Below are 11088 nucleotides of genomic sequence, written 5' to 3'. Positions count from 1 at the left end.
CATCATAATATATCATATTTAGGAACTCACCCTCATTGATATGTTTACAAACGGCAAATCATAATTTCCTTTCCTATTTTATGTACTAGTACTTTCGACTGTACAAATTGTATTTGAAAAGTAATAGATGTAAACAGGCTCATTCCTCCCATCCCCCAAGTTTTGTTTGGTTGTTTTTTTATTTCAATGATGTTTTAGTCGTTGTATGAATTTGCTTTGGGAGGTCATAAACTGGGAATGATTATCATGATATGCCTCTTCAGGGATAGTACGCACGAAAAAATTACAACTCACTTACAATCACAAGAAAGAAAAAGAAAGAAATAACTTTGGAGTAAAGAGGGTTTTTCCTACACTTTCCTCACTTACAATCATAAGAAATAAAAAAGATAGAAATAACTTTGGAGTAAAGAGGGTTTTTCCTACACTTTCCTCACTTACAATCATAAGAAATAAAAAAGATAGAAATAACTTTGGAGTAAAGAGGGTTTTTCCTACACTTTCCTCACTTACAATCACAAGAAATAAAAAGATAGAAAGAACTTTGGAGTCAAGAGGGTTTTTACTGTGTAGACACTTTCCTCACTTACAATCACAAGAAATAAAAAGATGGAAAGAACCTTGGAGTAAAGAGGATTTTTCCTAAATGATCTTACGACGAAAAAAGAAAGAAAGAAAAAAAAAAGGGAGGACAAACGTGGAATCCAATATCAAAGTTAGATAAATTATTGTTTAATTTACCTTTATAGACTATAGAAATGACAATCGCCAGTTCTAATAATCAAATTTGATTGCTTTGCAAATCCCTGTAGGCCAGGAAGCCTACCACAAAAGTACTAATGACTTTTGTCTGTGATTATTTAATCAAATAAGACACTAATTGATGATTTATTGCTTTTATCAAAACATGAACTTCAGCCAGATACTTTTCTCGATTATAATGTTTGTCTATGTGTTTTTTTAATAAAATAAGACACTAATGAATGTTTATATTGCTTTTATCCAAAGATGGACTTAATCCAGATGCTTTTTTCGATTTGTCTGAGTGGTTTTTAATGAAATAAGACTTTAATAAAAGTTTATATAGCTTTCATCCAAAGATGAACTTACTAGTAAGCCAGATACTTTTCTCGACGTTATCATAATAGTAAGTTAGGCAGTCTGCCAAGGCAATTACTTTTCACTAGAGATTGAAGTAACCAGCCTAATGTCTTGGCCAAAATACTAAAACTAGTAGAGCCTATGTTTCAGCTGTAAAAGCCTATAATATTTTCATTTAACGCATGATCACTAGTCAATTAATAGCTTAATTACGCGGAGAAAAGTTCGGTTTAAATCCTAAGATTATAAACTGCTAATATAAGTATATATCGTGGTGGGAATAGAGCCTTGCACAATGTAGTACTTATCCGTTTATCTATCATAGCATTAATTGTTACTCATTCACGACATTGTGTAAGCCAAAAATCACCTTGAAGACAAAAAGATATTGCAAAAAGATATTAAAGAACGAATACCCCAAAAAACCATATACACACACAAAAAAAGATTAGATTAAAAGGCAAAAAAATGAGGAAAAAATGAATGAAATCGGACAAAAATTTCTCGCGCATGCGTAGTAGGGGCATTTTACGGTCCTTAAGTCCCTCGCTATTAGCCTCACTTTGTCGATACCCACTGAACCTTCCTTCCACTCCTGCAGGCATTGTTTTACATCAAACGTGCTGAAAATCACGACTTTTCTCACGCACACACACTGACACTGACACTGACACTGACACTGACACTGACACTGACACTGACACTGACACTGACACTGACACTGACACTGACACTGACACTGACACTCTTACTATATTCAATTTTCTATACATACTTTATTCAGCTCACAAATAAATTTTTAAGGAGGGAGAAAACCGGACAGCCCAGAGAAAAACCCTCGTGGCAAGAAGTCTAAAAATACATCAAGCATCACCCATAAACCAGACATGTTTTTTTCGTTTAAAATGATGTTTTATTAGTGCCATTCAACAAGACTGCCGTCACTTGATGGTGCAAAAAATCTTAGACGTCAACTGACATAGGCGCATGATGTATCTATCCATTTCGATTCATAGACATGCAACTTAGAAGGAATTAAAAATAGAAAAATAAATTCGAAGAACTGAGTAGTTTAATTTTCCTATCAAGGCATGATTTTTATTAGTATCATGATTTTATCACAAGGTATTTGTCAAATGCTTCAACAGCAAATAGAGATAAAAACCCAAATGTTATATACCCATCATATAAGATCTGACCTTATAGCCATCATATTGAATCTGAATTCATAGCCGCCATATAGGGTTTGACGTCATAGACACCATGTTGGATTTGACGTCATAGCTGCCATATTGGATTTGACGTCATAGCCGCCATGTTGTATTTGATGTCATAGCTGCCATATTGGATTTGACCGTGATAGACACCATGTTGGATTTGATGTCATAGCTGCCATATAGCCCCCCGCATTTACGCACCAAAAATTTTAACTAGGCCAGTTATTTTGCTGATGACTATATGCGCTAATTAGACAAGATAAGGGTGATTATATTTCCTTGAAGCAAAGTAAACCACTGTTCCCCTTCTTCCTCCTGTTTCCGAACCGGATTCCTTTCTATGGAGATGTATACGAGAGTTTGTATAATTGTCTCTCTTCGATTTTCGACAACAAGTCAGAGCTTTTTTGAAGCCCGTTCGGTAGTTCTCGTTGAAGGCTGCATACATGCAAGGACTGACAGAAGCATGCGCGCGCATGAGAAATTTACATGTGAAATACACAAAGGGTGGAATTGACAAAGAATGTTCCTTGTACTCCCACATAAATGTCGTCACCTGTACCGGCAACCAACAAACGACAAATGCAATCACAACTGCAATAAGCATTTTGACAACTTTCTTGCGAGACTCCACTATTCCTTTCCGTGATTTGGCGTCTCGTTCTCCGGGAATTTTGCGCATCCAAAGTTTTCTGCATATCATTGTATACATGATGGTAATGGCTAAGAAGGGAACACAGTACGCTATAGCAAAGAGCATGGCGCTGTAAACCCTTGATGCTTTGCGAGTCTCAAAAGCAGGCGACCAGTCTTCTTCACAAGACAAAAATCCTTTCGAATTTTCAATTATTTTTTGCGCATAAAAAACTGGAGCTGCCATCCCCGACGCCACAAGCCAGATAACAGGTATTATTACATAGAAGACTTGTTTAGTGACGATTCTTTTTAGGGGAAGGACTATCGCACAGAATCGATCAACAGCGATGGCCGCTAGGGTCAGCACGGAGACCACTACGAATAAGTAATGACAAAAGTGGACAACCTTGCAGAAATAAACCCCACGAGCATACGTGCCCATAGCCCAGTCGTAATAGTTAAAAATTTCAATATACATCGGTGGCATTACCATTATGATGTATAGCAGATCTGCAATGGCCATGTTGACAATGAGATAATTGATTACAGTATGGATCCGCTGATTCTGAATGACTGCCACTATAACAAGAAAGTTCCCGAGTACTGCTACCAAAAACACTATGCCAAATGCCACAGCCTTGGCTATTTTGGATTCCACAGATTCATCGTTTTGGTCAACAAAATCGCTGTGTAAGGATACATTGGTCTGATTTTGAAATGCTTTGTCCATCTTGACCTTGTAGTTCTTTTTACCGAAAAAATTTATCTGCGGAGAAAATATAGACACATTTCTCAAGCCGTGGGAACAACTCGATATACAAATATTTTATTCATAGCGTTTTTTTACAAGCTAGAAGTGAAGAAATAGAAAACGCGCGCGCGCGCTGTATCCAGTTATAAAGCATGCGGCAGTTGACAGAGCACGAGAGAAGTCATAGACGCGTCGTGCTTCTCAAAACTTCTCGACTGTTCTGCCAATCCCCTAGTGCTTTATAAATGCACACAGCATAGCAAGCAAGTTTTTTTTCTTTTATGAAATACAAATTACAGGAATGACGAAACTCTAAGTGCGCGCGCGTGCTGTGTGCTCTCATAAAGCACGCGCTTCCAACTAATCAGAAAGCGAGATTTAGATCGGTTATTTTATAAATGGGGTGTGCTGTTACAACGATATTAAGAAAAAAACTGACTATAAAACATAATTTTCAATTTCTTTTTTTTTGTTTGTTGGCAAAATACTCGCTCATTTAAGAATTGCATGGAAAGGTACACAAATGAATAACTCTATAAAACAATTTTTTTCATCTTACAAATGAAAAAGGACGCAATAAAGGGTAGCTTGAAATAGTAGCATATTTTACATATGAAAAAAAGTTCTGTACGAACTATTTTGCAAATCTAATTTTTACTATTTTCCATGGACTTTTATACTTCATATTTTTCTGTTGTTATTAGAACTCATGCGGTGAATAATTAACACTTATTGACTGGGACCCAGGGAAACAAACTGCTTTCCCGAGGTTCCAGTCAATAAGTGCTTTATTATCATATCAAGTGTCAAAGATAACAAAACATTTGTCGCGTCGCATTTTTGGTGAATGCAGTCTTTTTCTGTAAGTAGTTGTTAAATTTTCTACTCTCCACGGTCAGCAAAGCGAGCCATCTTCGATAAAACTACTTTTTACTTATGAATGAATTTTTTGAGGTAATGTTTTTCGTGGTCACGTGACTTCCGGTTTTGATATTTCCCGATTAACAATGCATTACTTCCCTCTCAGACAGCTCGCCGGGAAACAGTCGAATTTCTTCGCGTTCACGTGATACACTCTCGACCAATAGAAATTGAGCAAAATTGAGCTTTGACACTTGGTATATAATAATAATAATTATCATATGCAAGCTCATAAACACATTTTTAATCATTATACATAATTCATCGTCTTAGCATCCAGTCACGACATTTAGATGCGACGCCGAGTACGAAAAAGATTTCGAGTCAGGTACGAGTTTTTAACTTTTAAAGATTGGAAATATAATATTACGTAGAATGGAACTTTGGCAAATTGTAAAAAAAAAATCGAAAATCCACGAGCACTACGATTCAGTGTTAACCACGCAGACAGGATCAATTTGAAACCTCATTGATGGTTTTCAACCATTTCCAAGAGAATTAAATAACAAAAGACACGGCGGCCATGTTGGAGGATATAACAAAAGAATTCATTGATAATTCTTTTGTTAAGTTCCTCCAACATGGCCGCCGTGAAAACCATCAATACTCGTACTCGATCTTGTACTTTAAAAGTCCTTACTATATTAATTTATCAAGAAAAATCGAGTTCATCAATCTATTGTAAATGTTTTGCCATTATTGACCAAGGCGAAATATTAGGCCGCGATACTAAAAATGTGAATGCAGTAAACTAAGGCTAAATGATATATATGTTTATTATTGTCAGTGTATACATAAAATAAATATAAATAAATATTTTTTGATAATATATGTAATATATAATAATACATTATTAAACCTTTGTTTAACCCACGCAAATTTATATTTATTCACAAGAAGCATTTCAATGCGATTCAATGCATTTCAATTTATTATTCTAGTCAATTTTATTCCTTCAAACATATTCCTTTAAAATGCGATTTTCGTTTATTTTTTAGTTACGTTTCGGTCAAGTTTCTTAGGATTGACTGTAGATTTAAAGGGATTGTGTTGATTAAATTATTCCAATCCTTTAGGCTAACTTGAACTAGATTTAGGGTTCTCCAAGACTCGTTATAAATTATGGGTGCGACCAATAAGATTAATTTGCTATATTCTATGTAGTACTTCAAAGACGACCAGCTATATTTTATTTGACGTTCGAATTCACCAACTACTTGGAGGGCGCTGTTGGATATTTCGCATTTGGGAGAGAGACTATGTCTATAAATCAAACGAACATGCTGGAAATGACAAGATGTTGATAGAAATTGATAAAGTAGGTTACATATGAAGTATACCACTTTGGTATAGTGTTCAAAGAGTATATAACATAATAGATTCAAAGCATGGGGATCTTATATTTCCTTGAACTAAGTCTAAGTTTTTATATAATAACGGAATACTGGCGTATAATACACCGAAGACTTGTAATTAAACATTTTTCTTGTAGTTCTTTTCTCCCTTTTTTCCTTTTCTCGTCTCTTTTTTTTTCACTCTCTCTCCCTTCTTCAGTATTTTTTCTTTTTTTTTTTAGCCGGCAGCGGTAACCGCCTTTATTCTCCTAGTAATTTATAGTTTTCCGATGTTAAGAAACAATTCAAAATTATAAATTTCCGATCGATTTATATAAGTGCCTACTACTTGCCTTTGGGTTGGAAAGTCTATAGCGTCATAAATCAGCAATTTTAATTGATACAAGACAGATCCTATATTTCGGCTCCGGTGCCCGCCGGAGAATAATGATTGAATATCACCGGCTTAGCAATACATGTAATAAAATCCACCCAAGAAACCCACGCAATCTTCTTACAAGTTGATGAAGTTTTCCCCCCAGATAAATGAAGTTGGTTTAATTCATTCCATCTCTTTGTACGTTAGCGTCGAGTGCGTGCATGTCTTGTGCTAATCTTAGAGTTAATTTCGATTTTCACAATTTTTTTTTCCGTTTGCAATTTTGAAGTTTTCAAGATTAATGCCTCGCGTTGACCCGTCAAAAAAGATCGCAAATTCAAAAATGACAAAAGGGGTGAAAAATTTGTGGTTTGCAAATTATCCACGTGAAAAAAATAAATGACATGAAGTCATATTGATTGATATGACAAAAGCAACTAATGACAAAGTTTGTTCAACACTACCATGATTGTATGAAAATTGTAATATTGAAGGCTGCCCGTCAACGTAAACTTGACTACTGTTCTTATAGCTTTTTGCCTTCAATGAGACGAGTTTCAATAATTTCCTAGCCCATGCGTGTTGGAACCGCGCAGCACAATGACCGTTTGTTTAAAACAAAGCGCTCGATACCCTAACTCAGATAGCCTAGATACAATTCCCTGTATTTCAAGACTCAGAATTTGTTCAGAGCCTAGTTTCAATTGCGAGGATCAGCTCAATTTGATGTATTTTGTACAGTGTATTAAAAAAAAAAAAAATTCTTTAGCTTCAAAAAAGCTATTATTTATAAATGGAGCTCTGAATATATTTATGTAAAAAGTGTGCATTTTGCTATTTTTCTTTGTTTTTGGGATTCATTAACATCATAAATTATAAAATATACACTGTTTTGTCAATGGAGATGTATTGCTTACTTAAATTTCAGTCGTAGCTCAAGCCGAGAGGATAACGACGATTATAACGATACTAGCTATCACGTTAACGAAGTCAAACCCACAGTTAGACTGAATATTTCCTAATCCTGGAATGATTTCTAGGCTAATTAAAGTCCTGGAATGGCTGGCTGAGATCGATACTCCGAAACAATCTCTGGGCAGATCAAACTCAGGGCATGTCTAACTCACAGATAAAGCCCTGAAACACCCTCTGGGCTGATCTAAGTCAGGGCATGACTAACTCACAGATTGAACCCTGAAACACCCTGGGCTGATATAAGTCAGGAGACGGCTAGCTTACTTATTGACTTGGAATTAAGCGTGCTAGTTTCAGTTTGTGTGGAGTACGTAATGTGGAATGGAAGTTGTTTTCGAGTCTCGATTTTCCTGAACTGAAGTGCAAAGATAAGAGACGATATAGTTTAAAAACATCTACTTTTTATAGATTAATTCATGCGATATGGGTCGAAATAAAAAAGGAATTTTTATGGAAAGAATCTGAAGATTGATATGTGAAATGAAAAAACAAAAAAAAAAAAACAAAAAAAAAAAAAAAAAAAAAAAAAAAAAAAAAAAAAAAAAGGAAGAGAAAAGAAAACGGAATAGGGAAAAAATAAATAAGTGAAACAGACAGAAAATCGGGAAAGCAGACGAACAGAACGAGGCGAAAAGAAAACGATTAAAAAGGAAAAAAAAGTTACCTGTTGAAAATAAAAAAAAGCTTTAAAAAAATTGATACGATGAAGAGTTAAATGCAACTGAAAAAAAGGCCAAAATTTATAAAGTACATAGTTCCTGTGCGATTTCTTAAACTAAAATCTCGTATCCCAATCTAAGAACCAATTCGCGAGTTTTCATACCTTTATATTTCTTGGTAACAAGAAGTGGTGCTTCGAAAACTGACGAAGCCAATTGTTTCAATCAATTGCAAAGTTGTTCTCGATCGGCCTTGGTTCTCGCAGGGTTGTGGCAAGCATGTGTTGTTTCTTTGTACTTCAGTGTCTCGCAATAATTATTTATTTATACAGGGATATTCTACTTTTCGTAGTTTTATCCTCAGTGTCCTAAATATTTACCTAATAGTGTCATCTTTAAGATAGTAATAATTCAGGTTTGACGTGTGATTCTTATTAGTGTTGAAAAGCTGACAAAAAGGCTATTATGCAAAGCATGACATTTTGCACGTCTTGTGTATTGACGAATTTATCGACTACGACTCTTCTAGAATATTAATATTCATTAATTTACTATTTCTTTGGCACTGAATCCACTTTTTTTGCTAAGAAACTGCAAACAAATACTAAATAAGTAATATGGATTAGCAGTTCAGCGGCCAAGAAAATAATTTATTAGAATAATTAAGAGAAAGGAGGAGGGCAGAATCAGTTTACTTCAGGTTTGAATAGCTGTATATTTACTCTATTAGATATATTTTTATATTTCTATTTTGATCCCTATAGTTTATAGTCATATTTAGATTCTGTAAATGTTGTTTGTAATAAAATCACCAACATCATCAATTCATCATCATCATCATCATCATCAATATCATAGTTATCGTCATCGTATCACTTTTTTATTAGTTAACTTGGCAGTATATCATCATCATCATTATCATCATTATCATCAGTATTATCATCATCATCATTATTATCAGCATCATCACATTATCATCAATATCATAGTTATCATCATCATATCAATTTTTTATTAGCTACCTTGCCAGTATTATCATTATTATTATCATCATCATCATTAGTATTACCATATCATCATCAGTATCATCATCATCATCATCACATCATCATCAATATCATAGTTATCATCATCATATCGCTTTTTTATTAGTTAGCTTGCCAGTTTTTGATTACTATGCATTTGTCTTATTATTTTTGAAATACATTGTAGAGCGTCTTAGAACTATTGTATTTGCGCGCTATAGAAATAAAGTCTATTACTGTTTATTATCATTATCTTCATCACCAACATCATCATCATCCTCATCACCATCACCATCATCATCATAATTATTGATATTAAAGTTTTATATTATTATTATTATCATTGTTATTATTATTATTGTTATCGTCTGTAATCTCGAGATTATTATTATTATTATCGTCTGTAATCTCGAGATTATACTTCCTTCATGGGATACGTTAATAAAGAATAGAGACATATAGACTAAAATAACTTTTATCTCATGCATACTACCCAATGTAAAGGCTCATAGATAATTAAAGCTAACGATAAGTTCCCTCTTGGCCTTCCATTACTTTTCATCAATTATTTGCGAACCTTTTAAATATTTTATTACCTCTTTCTGTCTTCTTTCTTCTTATTCTTCATTCTTTTTAGTATCTATTCCTCAATCAGAATTTAGAACTGAATTCATTCGTTTGACTTTGACATTTGAGGCTCCCCTCATGCTCTTATTCAAGATCAAATAAATATACTATTATCTAATAATATCTATTAATATCTAGGTTTCTATTGATATCTTATGTACTTTTTTATTTGGCTTCACTCGAGTATATATAATATCGATTTTTGGAAATCAAAAACTGTCGTCTTCTTAGTGCACCTACACTTGACCAGGCAGTATACAAAATTAAATTTATTGATTTTGGCTTCTTCACTGATTGTGTTGTAGTATACATTTTAAATGCATTTGTTCATCCATTAAACTAATTCTGAGTATATTTCGGACGTTATAAACCCGGTGGACTACTGAGAAGAGGATTCTTCAACCTACTCATTTAATATAGTTATAAAATAAAAATCCATCTTGTAAAATTATATGCAGTCTTGACTGTCTTACCTTGTTCGTTTTCTGCTTTCCCAAAGTTTGCTTTTAGCACGTCTTTCCCTGTGAGATTTTTTCTTTAAAATGCATTGGTCTACACGGCTTTAAAATCATAAGAAAGAGGAATATGTTTTCACGACGGAAATGGAGGCAAAATGATTGTGCGTTGTGCTGAGATATTTTTTCTTCTAAACTGATCGACAAAAGGTTGCGTGTTATAAAGAAAGCACTCCCACGTTTATAAGACGCCTTAATAATTAACGTTAAGTGCTAGTTGGTGAATATAAATTGTTTCTATTTATATCTGGGAGCGACGCGGTAGTAACGTGTAGAAGTGTTCTCATTACGTAGAAGAGGACTTGACTCAGGTCAGCGATAGCGTGTAATGTGGGCACACAATTACATTTTGACCAAATGTTGACGTCACATCGTAAGTTGTAAATAAGAGGAAATACCACGCTATGTTATCGGAAATTTGTTAAATGTAGTCTTTAAAGACTTTAACAAACTGCCCTTGACTGGTAAGTGCGAATTTCTTGTGATTATGGCCATGACGTCTTGTACTACATACTGACTTACACCTGTAAAATGGCCAGGTTCCAATTTGGAATTTGTTCGTGGCATTTCTTTTGTATTTCCATGTTAGCCTCGCATTCAAGACAATTTTAAGAAGCGTGCATTGCTTTTTGGGTGCATTGTTATTCTCCTGAGAGAGAGAGAGATGCGAATGAACCTGTCTGAAAGTAGGATGACATGAATCATGGACTCCATTTAGATTTGTTTCAAACTGAAGTGTTCTCATTTTGTCTCCACTACATTTACAATAACGAATGTACACTTTTACGCCTCAAGATATCGATCACCCCGATAATTTTTAGATGTGGTTTTCGATATTTTGCAAACTCAGTAGTTGCAAGCTGCACGCTGTAATTTTCTTTTTCACTGCCGTCAATAAAAATTATACAGCTGGTACCTTTTACGGTTCTCGACTGACGGCAGTGAAAA

General features: G+C 34.4%; 1 protein-coding gene across 1 annotated transcript; it reads right to left on the bottom strand.

The window, feature by feature from the left end:
- Positions 1-2017: 2017 nt before the first annotated feature.
- LOC116289397 (RYamide receptor-like) lies at positions 2018-8278 on the bottom strand. The gene is made up of 2 exons (XM_031696303.2): positions 8138-8278; positions 2018-3720 (listed from the first exon to the last, which is right to left on the bottom strand). Exon 2 carries the CDS (start codon positions 3682-3684, stop codon positions 2569-2571), a length of 1116 nt encoding a protein of 371 aa, XP_031552163.1. The 5' UTR covers positions 3685-3720; positions 8138-8278; the 3' UTR covers positions 2018-2568.
- Between the last annotated feature and the right edge of the window lie 2810 nt (positions 8279-11088).

The sequence above is a fragment of the Actinia tenebrosa genome, unplaced genomic scaffold (assembly GCF_029948245.1).
Source record: "Actinia tenebrosa isolate PJP-AT-01 unplaced genomic scaffold, QUT_ActTen_1.0 PGA_scaffold16__25_contigs__length_10494907, whole genome shotgun sequence".
Taxonomy (NCBI): Eukaryota; Metazoa; Cnidaria; class Anthozoa; order Actiniaria; family Actiniidae; genus Actinia; species Actinia tenebrosa.
The sequence above is the reverse complement of the archived record's forward strand: the minus strand, read 5'-3'. Positions and strand labels throughout refer to the sequence as shown.